Below are 25,380 nucleotides of genomic sequence, written 5' to 3'. Positions count from 1 at the left end.
GAGAAGGCTGCTGAATGCCCTTGGCGCGCGGGACCACCCGCTGAAGCCAAAAAACAAACTCCCCACTTCTTTGGCACCCGACTGGCTGCCGTTTCTTGCTATTTATTGATCAACTTGTCTTGATACAAGAATTGGTAAAATGCCAGCGGATTCATTTAAAGCTAATCGGCGAGGGAAAGACCACGGGGCCTGGCACAAGCCCCCACCCCCACCCTAGAATCCTTTGAGCCGCCGGGGTAGATACTGTTCTGTCAGGTTGATCCGTTGGCTGGATTTGGAGAGGCGAATGCAGCGGAGCCCCTCCTGTGAGCCCAGCAGTTTCCCAATCAGCCCCGGGTTCTGCAACGAGGCCGACACGGGCCTCTTAAAGCTGCGGGCGGGTTTTGCCGCCGTTGGTGGCCTTGGCACGTGGGTGAAGAGTTTGACCGGTTTGTCGGCGCTGCTGGGCGGCTGCTTGTGGTTCGGGGGGCAGATGAGCATTTCCTGCCTGTCGTGGGGCGAGCCGTTGCCGGGGGAGACCTGCCTCGCGGCCGCCATTTTGAGTTTCAGTTTGCTCAGGCTCGGGTCGCAGATCACAAGGACTTTCCTCCCCTTCGGGCTTCTTCCCACGGGATGGTTTCCTCCTGCAGAGGCACAAAACATTATTTTGTGACAGAAGCAAATCGCCGATTCCCTTCAGTTGAAGACATTCACTCCTCCCCCCCCGCCCCCGACAAGATTCACTCCAGCAACTCGCCATGGCTCTTCCCACAGCACCTTTCAAAACTGCGACCTCTACCACCCAGAAGGCCAGTGGCAGTAGATGCAAGGGAACACCACCATCTGGAAGTTCCCTTATATTGCCTGCCATTCCTACACCGTCACAACATCCCCTGGAACTCCTCCCTCACTGCACCATGGGTGTACCTGCATCACATGGACTGCGGTGTTTCAACAGGCGGCTCACCACCACCTTCTCGAGGGCAATTAGCGATGGGCAATAAACGTCAACCTTGTCAGCGACGCCCACATCCCAAAGGACAATTGAAGAAATGAATGGGCTCTGTTTCAGGAAGAGATGCTCGAGGCTCTCTGTCTTTCAACACAGCACAATAAAGGTGCAATTTAGTGTGGCCAATCCACCTACCCTGCACATCTTTAGCTTGTGGGGGTGAGACCCCTGCCTTCATGGGCTGAATGTGCAAACTCTACACGGACTGACCCAGGGCCAACTACTGCGCCGCCGTGCCGCCCGGCCAGGTGTGTAGATGAGGCATTTGACATAGTCTACTTGGACGTCAGCAAGGCTTTTGATAAGGTCCCACATGGGAGATTGATAGCGAAGGTACGAGCCCATGGAATCCAAGGAAATTTGGCAAATTGGATCTGGAGAATTAAGTCTGGAGAAGGGTGTGGAGATAGCCTGGGTCACATTGAGATCCAAAAAGATGAGGTGTTGGGCGTCTTGAAAAATGTTAAGGTAGATAAGTCCCCAGGGCCTGATGGGATCTACCCCAGAATACTGAAGGAGGCTGGCGAGGAAATTGCTGAGGCCTTGACAGAAATCTTTGGATCCTCACTGTCTTCAGGGGATGTCCCGGAGGACTGGAGAATAGCCAATGTTGTTCCTCTGTTTAAGAAGGGTAGCAAGGATAATCCCGGGAACTACAGGCCGGTGAGCCTTACGTCAGTGGGAGGGAAATTACTGGAGAGAATTCTTTGAGACAGGATCTACTCCCATTTGGAAGCAAATGGAAGTATTAGTGAGAGGCAGCATGGTTTTGGTGAAGGAGAGGTCGTGTCTCACTAACTTGATAAGAGTTTTTCGAGGAGGTCACAAAGATGATTGATGCAGGTAGGGCAGGGGATGTTGTCTATATGGACTTCAGTAAGGCCTTTGACAAGGTCCCTCATGGTAGACTAGTACAAAAGGTGAAGTCAAACGGGATCAGGGGTGAGCTGGCACGGTGGATGCAGAACTGGCTAGGTCATAGAAGGTAGAGAGTAGCAATGGAAGGATGCTTTTCTAATTGGAGGGCTGTGACGAGTGGTATTCTGCAGGGATCAGTGCTGGGACCTTTGCTGTTTGTGGTATATATAAATTCGGAGGAAAATGTAACTGGTCTGATTAGTAAGTTTGCAGACGACACAGGTTGGTGGAATTGCGGATAGTGATGAGGACTGTCGGAGGACACAGCAGGATTTAGATTGTTTGGAGACTTGGGCAGAGAGATGGCCGATGGAGTTTAATCCGGACAAATGTGAGGTAATGCATTTTGGAAGGTCCAATGCAGGTAGGAATATACAGTGAATGGTAGAATCCTCAAGAGTATTGAAAGTCAGAGAGATCTAGGTGTACAGGTCCACAGGTCACTGAAGGGGGCAACACAGGTGGAGAAGGTAGTCAAGAAGGCAAATGGCATGCTTGCCTTCATTGGCCGGGGCATTGAGTATAAGAATTGGCAAGTCATGTTGCAGCTGTATAGAACCTTAGTTAGGCCACACTTGGAGTATAGTGTTCAATTCTGGTCGCAACACTACCAGAAGGATGTGGAGGCTTTAGAGAGGGTGCAGAAGAGATTTACCAGAATGTTGCTTGGTATGGAGGGCATTAGCTATGAGGAGCGGTTGAATAAACTCGGTTTGTTCTCACTGGAATGACAGAGGTTGAGGGGCGACCTGATTGAGGTCTACAAAATTATGAGGGGCATAGACAAGAGTGGATAGTCAGAGGGTTTTCCCCAGGGTAGAGGGGTCAATTGCTGGGGGGTATAAGTTTAAGGTGCGAGGGGCAAGGTTTAGAGTAGATGTACGAGGCAAGTTTTTTTACACAGAGGGTAATGGGTGCCTTGAACTCGCTACCGGAGTTGGTGGAAGCAGGGACGATAGTGACGTTTAAGGGGCATCTTGACAAATACATGAATAGGATGGGAATAGAGGGATACGGACCCAGGAAGTGTAGAAGATTGTAGTTTAGTCGGGCAGCATGGTCGGCACGGGCTTGGAGGGCCGAAGGGCCTGTTCCTGTGCTGTACATTTCTTTGTTGGATCCAGAATTGGCTGAGTGGCAGGAAGCAGAGGGGGATGGTCGAGGGGTGTTTTTCTGACTGGAAGCCTGTGCCCAGTGGGGTCCCGCAGGGTTCGGTATTGCTGTTTGTGGTTTATTTCAATGATTTAGACATGAAGATAGGAGGGTTGATCAGTAATTCCCAGATGATACGATAAACTGGTGGCAAATTGTGAGGAGGCTCGCCTTCGATTACAGATTGATATAGACGGGCTGAAGGCACATCTGTCACTGGTGGAGCAATTAGAATGGGGGATGCTCAGCAGGCCGGAATCCAAGGAGGAGAATGGGACTGGGAGCCAGTGTAGGTCAGTGAGCACTGGGGGTGATAGGGGAATGGGACTGGGAGCCAGTGTAGGTCAGTGAGCACTGGGGGTGATAGGGGAATGGGAGCCAGTGTAGATCAGTGAGCACTGGGGGTGATAGGGGACTGGGACTGGGAGCCAGTGTAGGTCAGTGAGCACTGGGGGTGGTGTGGAATGGGACTGGGAGCCAGTGAAGGTCAGTGAGCACTGGGGGTGATAGGGGAATGGGACTGGGAGCCAGTGTAGGTCAGTGAGCAGTGGGGGTGATAGGGGAATGGGAGCCAGTGTAGGTCAGTGAGCACTGGGGGTGATAGGGGAATGGGAGCCAGTGTAGGTCAGTGAGCACTGGGGGTGATAGGGGAATGGGAGCCACTGTAGGTCAGTGAGCACTTGGGGTGATAGGGGAATGGGACTGGGATCTAGTGTAGGTCAGTGAGCACTGGGGGTAATAGGGGAATGGGACTGGGATCCAGTGTAGGTCAGTGAGCACTCGGGGGGGTGGGGGAATGGGAGCCAGTGTGGGTCAGTGGGCACTGGGGGTGATAGGGGACTGGGAGCCAGTGTAGGTCAGTGAGCACTGGGGGTGATAGGGGATTGGGAGCCAGTGTAGGTCAGTGAGCACTGGGGGTGTTAGGGAAATGGGACTGGGACCCAGTGTCGGTCAGTGAGCACTGGGGGTGATAGGGGAATGGGAGCCAGTGTAGGTCAGTGAGCACTGGGGGTGATAGGGGAATGGGACTGGGAGCCAGTGTAGAGCAGTGAGCACTGGGGGTGATAGGAGAATGGGAGCCAGTGTAGGTCAGTGAGCACTGGGGGTGATAGGGGAATGGGACTGGGAGCCAGTGTAGGTCAGTGAGCACTGGGGGTGATAGGGGACTGGGAGCCAGTGTAGGTCAGTGAGCACTGGGGGTGATAGGGGAATGGGAGCCAGTGTAGGTCAGTGAGCACTGGGGGTGATAGGGGAATGGGAGCCAGTGTAGGTCAGTGAGCACTGGGGGTGATAGGGGTATGGGACTGGGATACCGTGTAGGTCAGTGAGCACTGGGGGAATGGGACTGGGAGCCAGTGTAGGTCAGTGAGCACTGGGGGAATGGGACTGGGAGCCAGTGTAGGTCAGTGAGCACTGGGGGTGATAGGGGAATGGGACTGGGAGCCAGTGTAGGTCAGTGAGCACGGGGGGTGATAGGGGACTGGGAGCCAGTGTAGGTCAGTGAGCACTGGGGGTGATAGGGGAATGAGAGCCAGTGTAGGTCAGTGAGCACTGGGGGTGATAGGGGAATGGGAGCCAGTGTAGGTCAGTGAGCATTGGGGGTGATAGGGGAATGGGACTGGGATCCAGTGTAGGTCAGTGAACACTGGGGGGGGGGGCCAGTGTAGGTCAGTGAGTACTGGGGGTGATAGGGGAATGGAAGCCAGTGGGTCAGTGAGCACTGGGAGTGATAGGGGAATGGGACTGGGAGCCAGTGTAGGTCAGTGAGCACTGGGGGTGATAGGGGAATGGGAGCCAGTGTAGGTCAGTGAGCACTGGGGGTGATAGGAGAATGGGAGCCAGTGTAGGTCAGTGAACACTGGGGTTGATGGGGGAATGGGACTGGGAGCCACTGTAGGTCAGTGAGCACTGGGGGTGATAGGGGAATGGGAGCCAGTGTAGGTCAGTGAGGACTCGGGGTGATAGGGGAATGTGAGCCAGTGTCGGTCAGTGAGCACTGGGACTGATGGGGGAATGGGACTGAGAGCCAGTGTAGGTCGGTGAGCACTGGGGGTGATAGGGGAATGGGACTGGGAGCCAGTGTAGGTCAGTGAGCACTGGGGGTGATAGGGGACTGGGAGCCAGTGTAGGTCAGTGAGCACTGGGGGTGATAGGGGAATGGGAGTCAGTGTAGGTCAGTGAGCACTGGGGGTGATAGGGGAATGGGAGCCAGTGTAGGTCAGTGAGCACTGGGGGTGATAGGGGAATGGGACTGGGATCCCGTGTAGGTCAGTGAGCACTGGGGGAATGGGACTGGGAGCCAGTGTAGGTCAGTGAGCACTATGGGAATGGAAGCCAGTGTAGGTCAGTGAGCACTGGGGGTGATAGGGGAATGGGACTGGGAGCCAGTGTAGGTCAGTGAGCACGGGGGGTGATAAGGGACTGGGAGCCAGTGTAGGTCAGTGAGCACTGGGGGTGATAGGGGAATGAGAGCCAGTGTAGGTCAGTGAGCACTGGGGGTGATAGGGGAATGGGAGCCAGTGTAGGTCAGTGAGCATTGGGGGTGATAGGGGAATGGGACTGGGATCCAGTGTAGGTCAGTGAACACTGAGGGGGGGGGTGCCAGTGTAGGTCAGTGAGTACTGGGGGTGATAGGGGAATGGAAGCCAGTGGGTCAGTGAGCACTGGGAGTGATAGGGGAATGGGACTGGGAGCCAGTGTAGGTCAGTGAGCACTGGGGGTGATAGGGGAATGGGAGCCAGTGTAGGTCAGTGAGCACTGGGGGTGATAGGAGAATGGGAGCCAGTGTAGGTCAGTGAACACTGGGGTTGATGGGGGAATGGGACTGGGAGCCACTGTAGGTCAGTGAGCACTGGGGGTGATAGGGGAATGGGAGCCAGTGTAGGTCAGTGAGGACTCGGGGTGATAGGGGAATGTGAGCCAGTGTCGGTCAGTGAGCACTGGGGGTGATGGGGGAATGGGACTGAGAGCCAGTGTAGGAGGTCGGTGAGCACTGGGGGTGATAGGGGAATGGGACTGGGAGCCAGTGTAGGTCAGTGAGCACTGGGGGTGATAGGGAAATGGGACTGGGAGCCAGTGTCGGTCAGTGAGCACTGGGGGTGAGAGGGGAATGGGAGCCAGTGTAGCTCAGTGAGCACTGGGGGTGATATGGGACTGGGAGCCAGTGTAGATCAGTGAGCACTGGGGGTGATAGGAGAATGGGAGACCGTGTAGGTCAGTGAGCACTGGGGGTGATAGGGGAATGGGACTGGGAGCCAGTGTAAGTCAGTGAGCACTGGGGGTGATAGGGGAATGGGACTGGGAGCCAGTGTAGGTCAGTGAGCACTGGGGGTGATAGGAGAATGGGAGCCAGTGTAGGTCAGTGAGCACTGGGGGTGATAGGGGAAAGGGACTGGGAGCCAGTGCAGGTCAGTGAGCACTGGGGGTGATAGGGGGATGGGAGCCAGTGTAGGTCAGTGAGCACTGGGGGTGATGGAGACTGGGAGCCAGTGTAGGTCAGTGAGCACTGGGGGTGATAGGGGAAAGGGAGCGAGTGTAGGTCAGTGAGCACTGGGGGTGATAGGGGAATGGGAGCCAGTGTAGGGCAGTGAGCACTGGGGGTGATAGGAGAATGGGACTGGGATCCAGTGTAGGTCAGTGAGCACTGGGGGGGGGGATGGGTGCCAGTGTAGGTCAGTGAGCACTGGGGGTGATAGGGGAATGGAAGCCAGTGTGGGTCAGTGAGCATTGTGAGTGATAGGGGAATGGGACTGGGAGCCAGTGTAGGTCAGTGAGCACTGGGGGTGATAGGGGAATGGGAGCCAATGTAGGTCAGTGAGCACTGGGGGTGATAGGAGAATGGGAGCCAGTGTAGGTCAGTGACCACTGGGGGTGATAGGAGAATGGGAGCCAGTGTAGGTCAGTGAGCACTGGGGTTGATGGGGGAATGGGACTGGGAGCCAGTGTAGGTCAGTGAGCACTGGGGGTGATAGGGGAATGGGAGCCAGTGTAGGTCAGTGAAGACTGGGGGTGATAGGGGAATGTGAGCCAGTGTAGGTCAGTGAGCACTGGGGGTGATGGGGGAATGGGACTGAGAGCCAGTGTAGGTCAATGAGCACTGGGGGTGATAGGGGAATGGGACTGGGAGCCAGTGTAGGTCAGTGAGCACTGGGGGTGATAGGGGAATGGGCCTGGGAGCCAGTGTAGGTCAATGAGCACTGGGGGTGATAGGGGAATGGGAATGGGAGCCAGTGTAGATCAGTGAGCACCTGGTGTGATAGGGGAATGGGACTGGGAGCCAGTGTAGGTTAGTGAGCACTGGGGTTGATAGGGGAATGGGAGCCAGTGTAGGTCAGTGAGCACTGGGGGTGATGGGGAATGGGACTGGGAGCCAGTGTAGGTCAGTGAGCACTGGGGGTGATGGGGAATGGGACTGGGAGCCAGTGTAGGTCAGTGAGCACTGGGGGTGATAGGGGAATGGGAGCCAGTGTAGGTCAGTGAGCACTGGGGGTGATAGGGGACTGGGAGCCAGTGTAGATCAGTGAGCACTGGGGGGGATGGGAGAATGGGTGCCAGTGTGGGTCAGTGAGCACTAGGGGTGATAGGGGAATGGGACTGGGATCCAGTGTAGGTCAGTGTGCACTGGGGGGGATGGGGGAATGGGAGCCAGTGTGGGTCAGTGAGCACTGGGGGTGATAGGGGACTGGGAGCCAGTGTAGGGCAGTGAGCACTGGGGGTGATAGGGGAATGGGTTTGGGAGTCAGTGTAGGTCAGTGAGCATTGGGGGTGAAAGGGGAATGGGACTGGGAGCCAGTGTCGGCCAGTGAACACTGGGGGTGATAGGGGACAGGGAGCCAGTGTCGGTCAGTGAGCACTGGGGGTGGTAGGGGAATGGGACTGGGAGCCAGTGTAGGTCAGTGAGCAATGGGGGTGATAGGGGAATTGGACTGGGAGCCAGTGTAGGTCAGTGAGGACTGGGAGTGATGGGGAATGGGTCTGGGAGCCAGTGTTAGTCAGTGAGCACTGGGGGTGATGGGGGAATTGGACTGGGAGCCAGTGTAGGTCATTGAGCACTGGCGGTGATAGGGGAATGGGACTGGGAGCCAGTGTAGGTAAGTGAGCACTGGGGGTGATGGGGAATGGGACTGGGAGCCAGTGTAGGTCAGTGAGCACTGGGGGTGATAGGGGAATGGGACTGGGAGCCAGTGTAGGTCAGTGAGCACTGGGGGTGATAGGGGAATGGGAGCCAGTGTAGGTCAGTGAGCACTGGGGGTGATAGGGGAATGGGAGCCAGTGTAGGTCAGTGAGCACTGGGGGGGATGGAGGAATGGGAGCCAGTGTGGGTCAGTGAGCACTGGGGGTGATAGGGGAATGGGATTGGGAGCCAGTGGAGGTCAGTGAGCACTGGGGGTGATAGGGGAATGGGACTGGGAGCCAGTGTTGGTCAGTGAGCACTGGGGGTGATATGGGACTGGGAGCCAGTGTAGGTCAGTGAGCACTGTGGGTGATAGGGGAATGGGACTGGGAGCCAGTGTAGGTCAGTGAGCACTGGGGGTGATAGGGGAATTCGACTGGGAGCCAGTGTAGGTCACCGAGCACTGGGGGTGATAGGGGAATGGGACTGGGGGCCAGTGTAGGTCAGTGAGCACTGGGGGTGATAGGGGAATTGGAGCCAGTGTCGGTCAGTGAGCACTGGGGGTGATGGGGAATGGGACTGGGAGCCAGTGTAGGTCAGTGAGCACTGGGGGTGATAGAGGAATGGGAGCCAGTGTAGGTCAGTGAGCACTGGGCGTGATAGGGGAATGTGAGCCAGTGTAGGTAAGTGAGCACTGGGGATGATCAGGGACTGGGAGCCAGTGTAGGTCAGTGAGCACTGGGGGTGATGGGGAATGGCACTGGGAGCCAGTGTACGTCAGTGAGCACTGGGGGTGATGGGGAATGGGACTGGGAGCCAGTGTAGGTCAGTGAGCACTGGGGGTGATGGGGGAATGGGACTGGGAGCAAGTGTAGGTCAGTGAACACTGGGGGGGTGGGGGAATGGGACTGGGAGCCAGTGTAGGTCAGTGAGCACTGTGAGTGATCGGGGAATGGGACTGGGAGCCAGTGTAGGTCAGTGAGCACTGGGGGTGATAGGGGAATGGGAGCCAATGTAGGTCAGTGAGCACTGGGGGTGATAGGAGAATGGGAGCCAGTGTAGGTCAGTGAGCACTGGGGGTGATAGGAGAATGGGAGCCAGTGTAGGTCAGTGAGCACTGGGGTTGATGGGGGAATGGGACTGGTAGCCAGTGTAGGTCAGTGAGCACTGGGGGTGATAGGGGAATGGGAGCCAGTGTAGGTCAGTGAAGACTGGGGGTGATAGGGGAATGTGAGCCAGTGTAGGTCAGTGAGCACTGGGGGTGATGGGGGAATGGGACTGGGAGCCTGTGTCGGTCAGTGAGCACTGGGGGTGATAGGGGAATGGGAGCCAGTGTAGGTGAGGGAACACTGGGGGTGATATGGGACTGGGGCCAGTGTAGATCAGTGAGCACTGGGGGTGATAGGGGAATGGGACTGGGAGCCAGTGTAGGTCAGTGAGCACTGCGGGTGATAGGGGAATGGGACTGGGAGCCAGTGTAGGTCAGTGAGCACTGGGGGTGATAGGAGAATGGGAGCCAGTGTAGGTCAGTGAGCACTGGGGGTGATGGGGGAATGGGACTGGGAGCAAGTGTAGGTCAGTGAGCACTGGGGGGGATGGGGGAATGGGACTGGGAGCCAGTGTAGGTCAGTGAGCACTGGGGGTGATAGGGGAATGGGACTGGGAGCCAGTGTAGGTCAGTGAGCACTGGGGGTGATAGGGGAATGGGAGCCAGTGTAGGTCAGTGAGCACTGGGGGTGATAGGCGAATGGGAGCCAGTGTAGGTCAGTGAGCACTGGGGGTGATAGCGGAATGGGAGCCAGTGTAGGTCAGTGAGCACTGGGGGTGATAGGGGAATGGGAGCCAGTGTAGGGCAGTGAGCACTGGGGGGGATGGGGGAATGGGACTGGGAGCCAGTGTAGGTCAGTGAGCACTGGGGGTGATAGGGGAATGGGAGCCAATGTAGGTCAGTGAGCACTGGGGGTGATAGGAGAATGGGAGCCAGTATAGGTCAGTGAGCACTGGGGTTGATAGGAGAATGGGAGCCAGTGTAGGTCAGTGAGCACTGTGGTTGATGGGGGAATGGGACTGGGAGCCAGTGTAGGTCAGTGAGCACTGGGGGTGATAGGGGAATGGGAGCCAGTGTACGTCAGTGAAGACTGGGGGTGATAGGGGAATGTGAGCCAGTGTAGCTCAGTGAGCACTGGGGGTGATGGGGGAATGGGACTGAGAGCCAGTGTATGTCAATGAGCACTGAGGGTGATAGGGGAATGGGACTGGGAGCCAGTGTAGATCAGTGAGCACCTGGGGTGATAGGGGAATGGGACTGGGAGCCAGTTTAGGTCAGTGAGCACTGGGGGTGATGGGGGAATGGGACTGGGAGCAAGTGTAGGTCAGTGAACACTGGGGGGGGGGGGGTGGGGGAATGGGACTGGGAGCCAGTGTAGGTCAGTGAGCACTGGGGGTGATAGGGGAATGGGACTGGGAGCCAGTGTAGGTCAGTGAGCACTGGGGTTGATAGGGGAATGGGAGCCAGTGTAGGTCAGTGAGCACTGGGGGTGATCAGGGACTGGGAGCCAGTGTAGGTCAGTGAGCACTGGGGGTGATGGGGAATGGGACTGGGAGCCAGTGTAGGTCAGTCAGCACTGGGGTTGATGGGGAATGGGACTGGGAGCCAGTGTAGGTCGGTGAGCACTGGGGTTGATAGGGGAATGGGAGCCAGTGTAGGTCAGTGAGCACTGGGGGTGATAGGGGACTGGGATCCAGTGTAGGTCAGTGAGCACTGGGGTGGGGGGGGGGGAACGGGTGCCAGTGTAGGTCAGTGAGCACTGGGGGTGATAGGGGAATGGAAGCCAGTGTAGGTCAGTGAGCACTGTGAGTGATCGGGGAATGGGACTGGGAGCCAGTGTAGGTCAGTGAGCACTGGGGGTGATAGGGGAATGGGAGCCAATGTAGTTCAATGAGCACTGGGGGTGATAGGAGAATGGGAGCCAGTGTAGGTCAGTGAGCACTGGGGTTGATGGGGGAATGGGACTGGTAGCCAGTGTAGGTCAGTGAGCACTGGGGGTGATAGGGGAATGGGAGCCAGTGTAGGTCAGTGAAGACTGGGGGTGATAGGGGAATGTGAGCCAGTGTAGGTCAGTGAGCACTGGGGGTGATGGGGGAATGGGACTGGGAGCCTGTGTCGGTCAGTGAGCACTGGGGGTGATAGGGGAATGGGAGCCAGTGTAGGAGAGGGAGCACTGGGGGTGATATGGGACTGGGGCCAGTGTAGATCAGTGAGCACTGGGGGTGATAGGGGAATGGGACTGGGAGCCAGTGTAGGTCAGTGAGCACTGCGGGTGATAGGGGAATGGGACTGGGAGCCAGTGTAGGTCAGTGAGCACTGGGGGTGATAGGAGAATGGGAGCCAGTGTAGATCAGTGAGCACTGGGGGTGATGGGGGAATGGGACTGGGAGCAAGTGTAGGTCAGTGAGCACTGGGGGGGATGGGGGAATGGGACTGGGAGCCAGTGTAGGTCAGTGAGCACTGGGGGTGATAGGGGAATGGGACTGGGAGCCAGTGTAGGTCAGTGAGCACTGGGGGTGATAGGGGAATGGGAGCCAGTGTAGGTCAGTGAGCACTGGGGGTGATAGGCGAATGGGAGCCAGTGTAGGTCAGTGAGCACTGGGGGTGATAGCGGAATGGGAGCCAGTGTAGGTCAGTGAGCACTGGGGGTGATAGGGGAATGGGAGCCAGTGTAGGGCAGTGAGCACTGGGGGGGATGGGGGAATGGGACTGGGAGCCAGTGTAGGTCAGTGAGCACTGGGGGTGATAGGGGAATGGGAGCCAATGTAGGTCAGTGAGCACTGGGGGTGATAGGAGAATGGGAGCCAGTATAGGTCAGTGAGCACTGGGGTTGATAGGAGAATGGGAGCCAGTGTAGGTCAGTGAGCACTGTGGTTGATGGGGGAATGGGACTGGGAGCCAGTGTAGGTCAGTGAGCACTGGGGGTGATAGGGGAATGGGAGCCAGTGTACGTCAGTGAAGACTGGGGGTGATAGGGGAATGTGAGCCAGTGTAGCTCAGTGAGCACTGGGGGTGATGGGGGAATGGGACTGAGAGCCAGTGTATGTCAATGAGCACTGAGGGTGATAGGGGAATGGGACTGGGAGCCAGTGTAGATCAGTGAGCACCTGGGGTGATAGGGGAATGGGACTGGGAGCCAGTTTAGGTCAGTGAGCACTGGGGGTGATGGGGGAATGGGACTGGGAGCAAGTGTAGGTCAGTGAACACTGGGGGGGGGGGGGTGGGGGAATGGGACTGGGAGCCAGTGTAGGTCAGTGAGCACTGGGGGTGATAGGGGAATGGGACTGGGAGCCAGTGTAGGTCAGTGAGCACTGGGGTTGATAGGGGAATGGGAGCCAGTGTAGGTCAGTGAGCACTGGGGGTGATCAGGGACTGGGAGCCAGTGTAGGTCAGTGAGCACTGGGGGTGATGGGGAATGGGACTGGGAGCCAGTGTAGGTCAGTCAGCACTGGGGTTGATGGGGAATGGGACTGGGAGCCAGTGTAGGTCGGTGAGCACTGGGGTTGATAGGGGAATGGGAGCCAGTGTAGGTCAGTGAGCACTGGGGGTGATAGGGGACTGGGATCCAGTGTAGGTCAGTGAGCACAGGGGTGGGGGGGGGAATGGGTGCCAGTGTAGGTCAGTGAGCACTGGGGGTGATAGGGGAATGGAAGCCAGTGTAGGTCAGTGAGCACTGTGAGTGATCGGGGAATGGGACTGGGAGCCAGTGTAGGTCAGTGAGCACTGGGGGTGATAGGGGAATGGGAGCCAATGTAGTTCAATGAGCACTGGGGGTGATAGGAGAATGGGAGCCAGTGTAGGTCAGTGAGCACTGGGGGTGATAGGGGAATGGGAGCCAGTGTAGGTCAGTGAAGACTGGGGGTGATAGGGGAATGTGAGCCAGTGTAGGTCAGTGAGCACTGGGGGTGATGGGGGAATGGGACTGGGAGCCTGTGTCGTTCAGTGAGCACTGGGGGTGATAGGGGAATGGGAGCCCGTGTAGGTGAGGGAGCACTGGGGGTGATATGGGACTGGGAGCCAGTGTAGATCAGTGAGCACTGGGGGTGATAGGAGAATGGGAGCCAGTGTAGGTCAGTGAGCACTGGGGGTGATAGGAGAATGGGAGCCAGTGTAGGTCAGTGAGCACTGGGGGTGATAGGGGAATGGGACTGGGAGCCAGTGTAGGTCAGTGAGCACTGGGGGTGATAGGGGGATGGGAGCCAGTGTAGGTCAGTGAGCACTGGGGGTGATAGGGGACTGGGAGCCAGTGTAGGTCAGTGAGCACTGGGGTGATAGAGGAATGGGACTGGGAGCCAGTGTAGGTCAGTGAGCACTGGGGGTGATAGGGGACTGGGAGCCAGTGTAGGTCAGTGAGCACTGGGGGTGATAGCGGAATGGGAGCCAGTGTAGGTCAGTGAGCACTGGGGGTGATAGGGGAATGGGAGCCAGTGTAGGGCAGTGAGCACTGGGGGTGATAGGGGAATGGGACTGGGAGCCAGTGTAGGTCAGTGATCACTGGGGGTGATAGGGGAATGGGAGCCAATGTAGGTCAGTGAGCACTGGGGGTGATAGGAGAATGGGAGCCAGTATAGGTCAGTGAGCACTGGGGTTGATAGGAGAATGGGAGCCAGTGTAGGTCAGTGAGCACTGTGGTTGATGGGGGAATGGGACTGGGAGCCAGTGTAGGTCAGTGAGCACTGGGGGTGATAGGGGAATGGGAGCCAGTGTACGTCAGTGAAGACTGGGGGTGATAGGGGAATGTGAGCCAGTGTAGCTCAGTGAGCACTGGGGGTGATGGGGGAATGGGACTGAGAGCCAGTGTATGTCAATGAGCACTGAGGGTGATAGGGGAATGGGACTGGGAGCCAGTGTAGATCAGTGAGCACCTGGGGTGATAGGGGAATGGGACTGGGAGCCAGTTTAGGTCAGTGAGCACTGGGGTTGATAGGGGAATGGGAGCCTGTGTAGATCAGTGAGCACTGGGGGTGATGGGGAATGGGACTGGGAGTCAGTGTAGGTCAGTGAGCACTGGGGGTGATGGGGAATGGGACTGGGAGCCAGTGTAGGTCGGTGAGCACTGGGGTTGATAGGGGAATGGGAGCCAGTGTAGGTCAGTGAGCACTGGGGGTGATCAGGGACTGGGAGCCAGTGTAGGTCAGTGAGCACTGGGCGTGATGGGGAATGGGACTGGGAGCCTGTGTAGGTCAGTGAGCACTGGGGGTGATGGGGAATGGGACTGGGAGCCAGTGTAGTTCAGTGAGCACTGGGGGTGATAGGGGAATGGGACTGGGAGCCAGTGTACGTCAGTGAGCACTGGGGGTGATGGGGAATGGGACTGGGATCCAGTGTAGGTCAGTGAGCACTGGGGGTGATGGGGAATGGGACTGGGAGCCAGTGTAGGTCAGTGAGCACTGGGGGTGATCGGGGAATGGTGCCAGTGTAGGTCAGTGAGCACTGGGGGTGATAGGGGAATGGGAGCCAGTGTAGGTCAGTGAGCACTGGGGGTGATAGGGGAATTGGACTGGGAGCCAGTGTAGGGCAGTGAGCACTGGGGGTGAAAGGGGAATGGGACTGGGAGCAAGTGTAGGTCAGTGAGCACTGGGGGGGGGGGGAATGGGAGCCAGTGTAGGTCAGTGAGCACGTGGGGTGATAGGGGACTGGGAGCCAGTGTAGGTCAGTGAGCACTGGGGGTGATAGGGGAATGGGAGCCAGTGTAGGTCAGTGAGCACTGGGGGTGATAGGGGAATGGGAGCCAGTGTAGGGCAGTGAGCACTGGGGGTGATAGGGGAATGGGACTGGGATCCATAGTAGGTCAGTGAGCACTGGGGGTGATGGGGAATGGGACTGGGAGTCAGTGTAGGTCAGTGAGCACTGGGGGTGATAGGGGAATGGGAGCCAGTGTTGGTCAGTGAGCACTGGGGGTGATATGGGACTGGGAGCCAGTGTAGGTCAGTGAGCACTGGGGGTGATAGGAGAATGGGAGCCAGTGTAGGTCAGTGAGCACTGGGGGTGATAGGAGAATGGGAGCCAGTGTAGGTCAGTGAGCACTGGGGGTGATAGGGGAATGGGAGCCAGTGTAGGTCAGTGAGCACTGGGGGTGATATGGGACTGGGAGCCAGTGTAGGTCAGTGAGCACTGGGGATGATAGGAGAATGGGAGCCAGTGTAGGTCAGTGAGCACTGGGGTTGATGGGGGAATGGGACTGGGAGCCAGTGTAGGTCAGTGAGCACTGGGGGTGATAGGGGAATGGGAGCCAGTGTAGGTCAGTGAAGGCTAACAGGTCAGCTGTTCGGGAGAGAGAGGGAGCCGGGACCTTGGAAACAGCGCGGGAGTTTCAAAAAGCGCGGGAGCTGCGAGGCAGAGGGAACAGTTTAAAAGGGCGCGCCGTGGGTGAGGTAAGTACTGCTTAACCACTTCCTTACCTTGCAGGTCAGCTGTTCGGGAGAGAGAGGGAGCCCGGACCTTGGAAACAGCGCGGGAGTTTCAAAAACGCGGGAGCTGCGAGGCAGAGGGGACAGTTTAAAAGGGCGCGCCGTGGGTGAGGTAAGTACTGCTTAACCACTTCCTTACCTTGCAGGTCAGCTGTTCGGGAGAGAGAGGGAGCCGGGACCTTGGAAACAGCGCGGGAGTTTCAAAAAGCGCGGGAGCTGCGAGGCAGAGGGGACAGTTTAAAAGGACGCGCCGTGGGTGAGGTAAGTACTGATTAACCACTTCCTTACCTTGCAGGTCAGCTGTTCGGGAGAGAGAGGGAGCCGGGACCTTGGAAACAGCGCGGGAGTTTCAAAAAGCGCGGGAGCTGCGAGGCAGAGGGGACAGTTTAAAAGGGCGCGCCGTGGGTGAGGTAAGTACTGCTTAACCACTTCCTTACCTTGCAGGTCAGCTGTTCGGGAGAGAGATCAGTTTTGGGAGCAGGCCTATTGGAAGACTGTAAATCAGGAAGGATACAAAGGGTGTGGCTGAAGTGCCTATAGAAACAGAGTGCTGGAGGCAAACAGAGTGTATCTGAGTTTGGGTAAGGCTGAGTTCGGGTAAGAGGGGAGTGACAAAAAAAAAAAAAAAATCAAATTAAGTAACTAGTTCAGGGAATTTGGTGCTCACCTGAAGGAGGTGCAGAGAAGCAGAGCTGTGAGGGAGTCTCTGGAGCAATTACATCACAGCCAGCAGGTAAGTGATTGGCTTGTAACTGGTAAGTGATTTCTCTCTCTTTGACTTTCTCTTAGCTGTGTAGTGTAGTTCAAATTTAACTTCAGGTTTAAGTCATGGCAGGAGAGCTCAGACCCGTGTCATGCTCCTCTTGTGAGATGTGGCAAGTCAGGGACCCTTCTGGTGTCCCTGACTCCTTCATCTGCAAGAAGTGTGTCCAACTGCAGCTCCTGTTAGACCGCTTGACGGCTCTGGAGCTGTGGATGGACTCACTTTGGAGCATCCGCGATGCTGAGGAAGTTGTGGATAGCACATTCAGTGAATTGGTCACACCGCAGATTAAAATTACTGAGGCAGATAGGGAAAGGGTGACCAACAGACAGAGGAAGAGTAGGAAGGCAGTGCAGGGATCCCCTGCGGTCATCTCCCTCCAAAACAGATTTACCGTTTTGGAAACTGTTGGGGGAGATGGCTCACCAGGGGAAGGTGGCAGCAGCCAGGTTCATGGCACCGTGGCTGGCTCTGCTGCACAGAAGGGCGGGAAAAAGAGTGGCCGAGCTATAGTGATAGGGGATTCAATTGTAAGGGGAATAGACAGGCGTTTCTGCGGACGCAAACGAGAATCCATGTTGGTATGTTGCCTCCCTGGTGCAAGGGTCAAGGATGTCTCGGAGCGGCTGCAGGACATTCTGGGGGGGGAGGGTGAACAGCCAGCTGTCGTGGTGCATATAGGCACCAACGACATAGGTAAAAAACGGGATGAGGTCCTACAAGCTGAATTTAGGGAGTTAGGAGTTAAACTAAAAAGTAGGACCTCAAAGGTAGTAATCTCAGGATTGCTACCAGTGCCACGTGATAGTCAGAGTAGGAATGACAGGATAGCTAGGATGAATACGTGGCTTGAGAGATGGTGCAAGAGGGAGGGTTTCAAATTCCTGGGACATTGGGACCGATTCTGGGGGAGGTGGGACCTGTACAAATCGGACGGTCTGCATCTGGGTGGGACCGGAACCAATGTTCTCGGGGGGGGGGGGGTGTTTGCTAGTGCAGTTGGGGAGGGTTTAAACTAATGTGCCAGGGGGATGGGAACCGATGTAGGAAGTCAGTGGGGACAGAAACAAAAGGCAGGAAGGGAGAGTGTGTAAAGCATGACCAGAGAAAGCAGGGCAGAGAGCAAGGAAGGTCTACATTAAACTGCATTTATTTCAATGCAAGGGGCCTGACGGGCAAAGCGGATGAACTCAGGGCATGGACGGGCACATGGGACTGGGATATTATAGCTATGACTGAAACATGGCTAAGGGAGGGGCAGGACTGGCAGCTCAATGTTCCGGGGTACAGATGCTATAGAAAGGATAGAACAGGAGGTAAGAGAGGAGGGGGAGTGGCGTTTTTGATTAGGGAGAACATCACGGCAGTACTTAGAGGGGATATATCCGAGGGTTCGCCCACTGAGTCTATATGGGTGGAACTGAAAAATAAGAAGGGAGAGATCACCTTGGTAGGACTGTACTACAGGCCCCCAAATAGTCAGCGGGAAATTGAGGAGCAAATATGTAAGGAGATTACAGATAGCTGCAAGAATAATAGGGTGGTAGTAGTAGGGGACTTTAACTTTCCCAACATTGACTGGGACAGCCATAGCATTAGGGGCTTGGATGGAGGGAAATTTGTTGAGTGTATTCAGGAGGAATTTCTCATTCAGTATGTGGATGGACCGACTAGAGAGGGGGCAAAACTTGACCTCGTCTTGGGAAATAAGGAAGGGCAAGTGACAGAAGTGCTAGTGAGGGATCACTTTGGGACAAGTGACCATAATTCCATTAGTTTTAAGATAGCTATGGAGAATGATAGGTCTGGCCCAAGAGTTAAAATTCTTAATTGGGGCAAGGCCAATTTTGATGGTATCAGACAGGAACTTGCAGAGGTAGATTGGGGGAGACTATTGGCAGGCAAAGGGACGGCTGGTAAATGGGAGGCTTTTAAAAATGTGTTAACCAGGGTGCAGGGTAAGCACATTCCCTTTAGAGTGAAGGGCAAGGCTGGTAGAAGTAGGGAACCCTGGATGACTCGAGATATTGAGACTCTGGTCAAAAAGAAGAAGGAGGCATATGACGTACATAAGCAACTGGGATCAAGTAGATCCCTTGAAGAGTATAGAGATTGTCGTAATAGAGTTAAGAGGGAAATCAGGAGGGCAAAAAGGGGACATGAAATTGCTTTGGCAAATAATGCAAGGGAGAATCCAAAGAGATTCTACAGGTACATAAAGGGGAAAAGAGTAACTCGGGACAGAGTCGGGCCTCTTAAGGATCAACAAGGACATCTATGTGCAGAGCCACAAGAGTTGGGTGAGATCCTGAATGAATATTTCTCATCGGTATTCACGGTGGAGAAAGGCATGGATGTTAGGAAATTAAGGGAAATAAATAGTGATGTCTTGAGATGTGCATATTACAGAGGAGGAGGTGCTGGAAGTCTTAAAGCGCATCAAGGTAGATAAATCCCCGGGACCTGATGAAATGTATCCCAGGATGTTGTGGGAGGCTAGGGAGGAAATTGCGGGTCCCCTAACCGAGATATTTGAATCATCGGCAGCCACAGGTGAGGTGCCTGAAGATTGGAGAGTGGCGAATGTTGTGCCCTTGTTTAAGAAGGGCAGCAGGGAAAAGCCTGGGAACTACAGACCGGTGAGCCTAACGTCTGTAGTAGGTAAGTTGCTAGAAGGTATTCTGAGAGACAGGATCTACAAGCATTTAGAGAGGCAAGGACTGATTCGGGGCAGTCAGCATGGCTTTGTGCGTGGAAAATCATGTCTCACAAATTTGATTGAGTTTTTTGAGGGAGTGACCAAGAAGGTAGATGAGGGCAGTGCAGTGGACGTTGTCTACATGGACTTTAGCAAAGCCTTTGACAAGGTACCGCATGGTAGGTTGTTGCAGAAGGTTAAAGCTCACGGGATCCAGGGTGAGGTTGCCAATTGGATTCAAAATTGGCTGGACGACAGAAGGCAGAGGGTGGTTGTAGAGGGTTGTTTTTCAAACTGGAGGCCTGTGACCAGTGGTGTGCCTCAGGGATCGGTGCTGGGTCCACTGTTATTTGTGATTTATATTAATGATTTGGATGAGAATTTAGGAGGCATGGTTAGTAAGTTTGCAGATGACACCAAGATTGGTGGCACAGTGGATAGTGAAGAAGGTTATCTAGGATTGCAACGGGATCTTGATCAATTAGGCCAGTGGGCCGACGAATGGCAGATGGAGTTTAATTTAGATAAATGTGAGGTGATGCATTTTGGCAGATCGAATCAGGCCAGGACCTACTCAGTTAATGGTATGGCGTTGGGGAGAGTTATAGAACAAAGAGATCTAGGAGTACAGGTTCATAGCTCCTTGAAGGTGGAGTCGCAGGTGGACAGGGTGGTGAAGAAGGCATTCGGCATGCTTGGTTTCATTGGTCAGAACATTGAATACAGGAGTTGGGACGTCTTGTTGAAGTTGTACAAGACATTGGTACGGCCACACTTGGAATACTGTGTGCAGTTCTGGTCACCCTATTATAGAAAGGATATTATTAAACTAGAAAGAGTGCAGAAAAGATTTACTAGGATGTTGCCGGGACTTGATGGTTTGAATTATAAGGAGAGGCTGGATAGACTGGGACTTTTTTCCCTGGAGCGTAGGAGGCTTAGGGGTGATCTTATAGAGGTCTATAAAATAATGAGGGGCATAGATAAGGTAGATAGTCAACATCTTTTCCCAAAGGTAGGGGAGTCTAAAACTAGAGGGCATAGGTTCAAGGTGAGAGGAGAGAGATTCAGAAGGGCCCAGAGGGGCAATTTCTTCACTCAGAGGGTAGTGAGTGTCTGGAATGGGCTGCCAGAGGTAGTAGTAGAAGCGGGTACAATTGTGTCTTTCAAAAAGCATTTAGATAGTTACATGGGTAAGATGAGTATAGAGGGTTATGGGCCAAGTGCGGGCAACTGGGGCTAGCTTAATGGTAAAAACTGGGCGGCATGGACTGGTTGGGCCAAAGGGCCTGTTTCCATGCTGTAAACTTCTATGATTCTATGGTGGTGATAGGGGAATGTGAGCCAGTGTAGGTCAGTGAGCACTGGGGGTGATCAGGGACTGGGAGCCAGTGTAGGTCAGTGAGCACTGGGGGTGATGGGGAATGGGACTGGGAGTCAGTGTAGGTCAGTGAGCACTGGGGGTGATTGGGAATGGGACTGGGCGCCAGTGTAGGTCGGTGAGCACTGGGGTTGATAGGGGAATGGGAGCCAGTGTAGGTCAGTGAGCACTGGGGGTGATCAGGGACTGGGAGCCAGTGTAGGTCAGTGAGCACTGGGGGTGATGGGGAATGGGACTGGGAGCCAGTGTAGGTCAGTGAGCACTGGGGATGATGGGGAATGGGTCTGGGAGCCAGTGTAGGTCAGTGAGCACTGGGGGTGATAGGGGAATGGGACTGGGAGCCAGTATAGGTCAGTGAGCACTGGGGGTGATAGGGGACTGGGAGCCAGTGTAGGTCAGTGAGCACTGGGGGTGATGGGGGAATGGGACTGGGAGCCAGTGTAGGTCAGTGAGCACTGGGGGTGATGGGGGAATGGGACTGGGAGCCAGTGTAGGTCAGTGAGCACTGGGCGTGATAGGGAAATGGGTCTGGGAGCCAGTGTAGGTCAGTGAGCACTGGGGGTGATAGGGGAATGGGACTGGGAGCCAGTGCAGGTCAGTGAGCACTGGGGGTGATAGGGGAATGGGACTGGGAGCCAGTGCAGGTCAGTGAGCACTGGGGGTGATAGGGGAATGGGGCTGGGAGCCAGTGTAGGTCAGTGAGCACTGGGGGTGATAAGGGAATGGGACTGGGATCCAGTGTAGGTCAGTGAACACTGGGGGTGATAGGGGAATGGGAGCCAGTGTAGGTCAGTGCGCACTGGGGGTGATAGGGGACTGGCAGCCAGTGCAGGTCAGCGAGCACTGGGGGTGATAGGGGAGTGGGGCTGGGAGCCAGTGTAGGTCAGTGAGCACTGTGTGATAGGGGAATGGGACTGGGAACCAGTGTCGGTCAGTGAGCACTGGGGGTGATAGGGGAATGGGAGCCAGTGTAGGCCATTGAGCACTGGGGGTGATAGGGGAATGGAACTGGGGGCCAGTGTAGGTCAGTGAGCACTGGGGGTGATAGGGGAATGGGACTGGGATCCAGTGTAGGTCATTGAGCACTCGGGGTGATAGGGGAATGGGATCCAGTGTAGGTCAGTGAGCACTGGGCGTGATAGGGGAATGGGAGCCAGTGTAGGTCAGTGAGCACTGGAGGTGATAGGGGAATGGGAATGGGAGTCAGTGTAGGTCAGTGGGCACTGGGCGTGATAGGGGAATGGGAGCCAGTGTAGGTCAGTGAGCACTGGGAGTGAAAGGGGAATGGGACTGGGAGCAAGTGTCGGTCAGTGAGCACTGGGGGGGGGAATGGGGGAAAGGGTGCCAGTGTAGGTCAGTGAGCACTGGGGGGGATGGGGAATGGGAGCCAGTGTGGGTCAGTGAGCACTGGGGGTGATAGGGGAATGGGATTGGGAGCCAGTGTAGGTCAGTGAGCACTAGTGGTGATAGGGGAATGGGACTGGGAGCCAGTGTAGGTCAGTGTGCACTGGGGGTGATATGGGACTGGGAGCCAGTGTAGGTCAGTGAGCACTGTGTGATAGGGGAATGGGACTGGGAGCCAGTGTAGGTCAGTGAGCACTGGGGGTGATAGGGGACTGGGAGCCAGTGTAGATCAGTGAGCACTGGGGGAGATGGGAGAATGGGTGCCAGTGTGGGTCAGTGAGCACTAGGGGTGATAGGGGAATGGGACTGGGATCCAGTGTAGGTCAGTGTGCACTGGGGGGGATGGGGGAATGGGAGCCAGTGTGGGTCAGTGAGCACTGGGGGTGATAGGGGACTGGGAGCCAGTGTAGGTCAGTGAGCACTGGGGGTGATAGGGGAATGGGTTTGGGAGCCAGTGTAGGTCAGTGAGCACTGGGGGTGAAAGGGGAATGGGACTGGGAGCCAGTGTCGGCCAGTGAGCACTGGGGGTGGTAGGGGAATGGGACTGGGAGCCAGTGTAGATCAGTGAACAATGGGGGTGATAGGGGAATTGGACTGGGAGCCAGTGTAGGTCAGTGAGCACTGGGAGTGATGGGGAATGGGTCTGGGAGCCAGTGTTGGTCAGTGAGCACTGGGGGTGATGGGGGAATTGGACTGGGAGCCAGTGTAGGTCAGTGAGCACTGGCGGTGATAGGGGAATGGGACTGGGAGCCAGTGTAGATAAGTGAGCACTGGGGGTGATGGCGAATGGGACTGGGAGCCAGTGTAGGTCAGTGAGCGCTGGGGGTGATAGGGGAATGGGACTGGGAGCCAGTGTACGTCAGTAAGCACTGGGGGTGATGGGGAATGGGACTGGGAGCCAGTGTAGGTCAGTGAGCACTGGGGGTGATAGGGGAATGGGAGCCAGTGTAGGTCAATGAGCACTGGGGTGATAGGGGAATGGGACTGGGAGCCAGTGTAGGTCAGTGAGCACTGGGGGTGAAAGGGGAATGGGACTGGGAGCAAGTGTAGGTCAGTGAGCACTGGGGGGGGGGGGATGGGGGAATGGGTGCCAGTGTAGGTCAGTGAGCACTGGGGGGGATGGGGGAATGGGAGCCAGTATGGGTCAGTGAGCACTGGGGGTGATAGGGGAATGGGATTGGGAGCCAGTGTAGGTCAGTGAGCACTAGGGGTGATAGGGGAATGGGACTGGGAGCCAGTGTAGGTCAGTGAGCACTGGGGGTGATATGGGACTGGGAGCCAGTGTAGGTCAGTGAGCACTGGGGGTAATAGGGGAATGGGACTGGGAGCCAGTGTAGGTCAGTGAGCACTGGGGGTGATAGGGGAATGGGACTGGGAGCCAGTGTAGGTCAGTGAGCAATGGGGGTGATAGGGGAATGGGAGCCAGTGTAGGTCAGTGAGCACTGGGGGTGATAGGGGACTGTGAGCCAGTGTATGTCAGTGAGCACTGGGGGTGATGGGGGAATGGGACTGGGAGCCAGTGTAGGTCAGTGAGCACTGGGGGTGATGGGGGAATGGGACTGGGAGCCAGTGTAGGTCAGTGAGCACTGGGCGTGATAGGGAAATGGGTCTGGGAGCCAGTGTAGGTCAGTGAGCACTGGGGGTGATAGGGGAATGGGGCTGGGAGCCAGTGTAGGTCAGTGAGCACTGGGGGTGATAAGGGAATGGGACTGGGATCCAGTGTAGGTCAGTGAGCACTGGGGGGGATAGGGGAATGGGAGCCAGTGTAGGTCAGTGCGCACTGGGGGTGATAGGGGACTGGCAGCCAGTGCAGGTCAGTGAGCACTGGGGGTGATAGGGGAGTGGGGCTGGGAGCCAGTGTAGGTCAGTGAGCACTGTGTGATAGGGGAATGGGACTGGGAACCAGTGTCGGTCAGTGAGCACTGGGGGTGATAGGGGAATGGGAGCCAGTGTAGGCCATTGAGCACTGGGGGTGATAGGGGAATGGAACTGGGGGCCAGTGTAGGTCAGTGAGCACTGGGGGTGATAGGGGAATGGGACTGGGATCCAGTGTAGGTCATTGAGCACTCGGGGTGATAGGGGAATGGGATCCAGTGTAGGTCAGTGAGCACTGGGCGTGATAGGGGAATGGGAGCCAGTGTAGGTCAGTGAGCACTGGAGGTGATAGGGGAATGGGAATGGGAGTCAGTGTAGGTCAGTGGGCACTGGGCGTGATAGGGGAATGGGAGCCAGTGTAGGTCAGTGAGCACTGGGAGTGAAAGGGGAATGGGACTGGGAGCAAGTGTCGGTCAGTGAGCACTGGGGGGGGGAATGGGGGAAAGGGTGCCAGTGTAGGTCAGTGAGCACTGGGGGGGATGGGGAATGGGAGCCAGTGTGGGTCAGTGAGCACTGGGGGTGATAGGGGAATGGGATTGGGAGCCAGTGTAGGTCAGTGAGCACTAGTGGTGATAGGGGAATGGGACTGGGAGCCAGTGTAGGTCAGTGTGCACTGGGGGTGATATGGGACTGGGAGCCAGTGTAGGTCAGTGAGCACTGTGTGATAGGGGAATGGGACTGGGAGCCAGTGTAGGTCAGTGAGCACTGGGGGTGATAGGGGACTGGGAGCCAGTGTAGATCAGTGAGCACTGGGGGAGATGGGAGAATGGGTGCCAGTGTGGGTCAGTGAGCACTAGGGGTGATAGGGGAATGGGACTGGGATCCAGTGTAGGTCAGTGTGCACTGGGGGGGATGGGGGAATGGGAGCCAGTGTGGGTCAGTGAGCACTGGGGGTGATAGGGGACTGGGAGCCAGTGTAGGTCAGTGAGCACTGGGGGTGATAGGGGAATGGGTTTGGGAGCCAGTGTAGGTCAGTGAGCACTGGGGGTGAAAGGGGAATGGGACTGGGAGCCAGTGTCGGCCAGTGAGCACTGGGGGTGGTAGGGGAATGGGACTGGGAGCCAGTGTAGATCAGTGAACAATGGGGGTGATAGGGGAATTGGACTGGGAGCCAGTGTAGGTCAGTGAGCACTGGGAGTGATGGGGAATGGGTCTGGGAGCCAGTGTTGGTCAGTGAGCACTGGGGGTGATGGGGGAATTGGACTGGGAGCCAGTGTAGGTCAGTGAGCACTGGCGGTGATAGGGGAATGGGACTGGGAGCCAGTGTAGATAAGTGAGCACTGGGGGTGATGGCGAATGGGACTGGGAGCCAGTGTAGGTCAGTGAGCGCTGGGGGTGATAGGGGAATGGGACTGGGAGCCAGTGTACGTCAGTAAGCACTGGGGGTGATGGGGAATGGGACTGGGAGCCAGTGTAGGTCAGTGAGCACTGGGGGTGATAGGGGAATGGGAGCCAGTGTAGGTCAATGAGCACTGGGGTGATAGGGGAATGGGACTGGGAGCCAGTGTAGGTCAGTGAGCACTGGGGGTGAAAGGGGAATGGGACTGGGAGCAAGTGTAGGTCAGTGAGCACTGGGGGGGGGGGGATGGGGGAATGGGTGCCAGTGTAGGTCAGTGAGCACTGGGGG

General features: G+C 56.2%; 1 protein-coding gene across 2 annotated transcripts in view; it reads right to left on the bottom strand.

Annotated features, from left to right (window-relative positions):
• Positions 1-208: 208 nt before the first annotated feature.
• Positions 209-25,380, bottom strand: part of LOC140425684 (testis-specific serine/threonine-protein kinase 5-like) — a 193,570-nt gene continuing 168,398 nt past the window's right edge. For both annotated transcript variants that reach the window (XM_072510180.1, XM_072510181.1), the window contains one exon: positions 209-623. In XM_072510180.1, the coding sequence (XP_072366281.1) occupies positions 214-623 (410 nt within the window). In that variant the 3' untranslated portion in view covers positions 209-213. The remainder of the gene's footprint in view (positions 624-25,380) is intronic.

Source organism: Scyliorhinus torazame, chromosome 6, assembly GCF_047496885.1.
Source record: "Scyliorhinus torazame isolate Kashiwa2021f chromosome 6, sScyTor2.1, whole genome shotgun sequence".
Classification (NCBI taxonomy): Eukaryota; Metazoa; Chordata; class Chondrichthyes; order Carcharhiniformes; family Scyliorhinidae; genus Scyliorhinus; species Scyliorhinus torazame.
The sequence above is the reverse complement of the archived record's forward strand: the minus strand, read 5'-3'. Positions and strand labels throughout refer to the sequence as shown.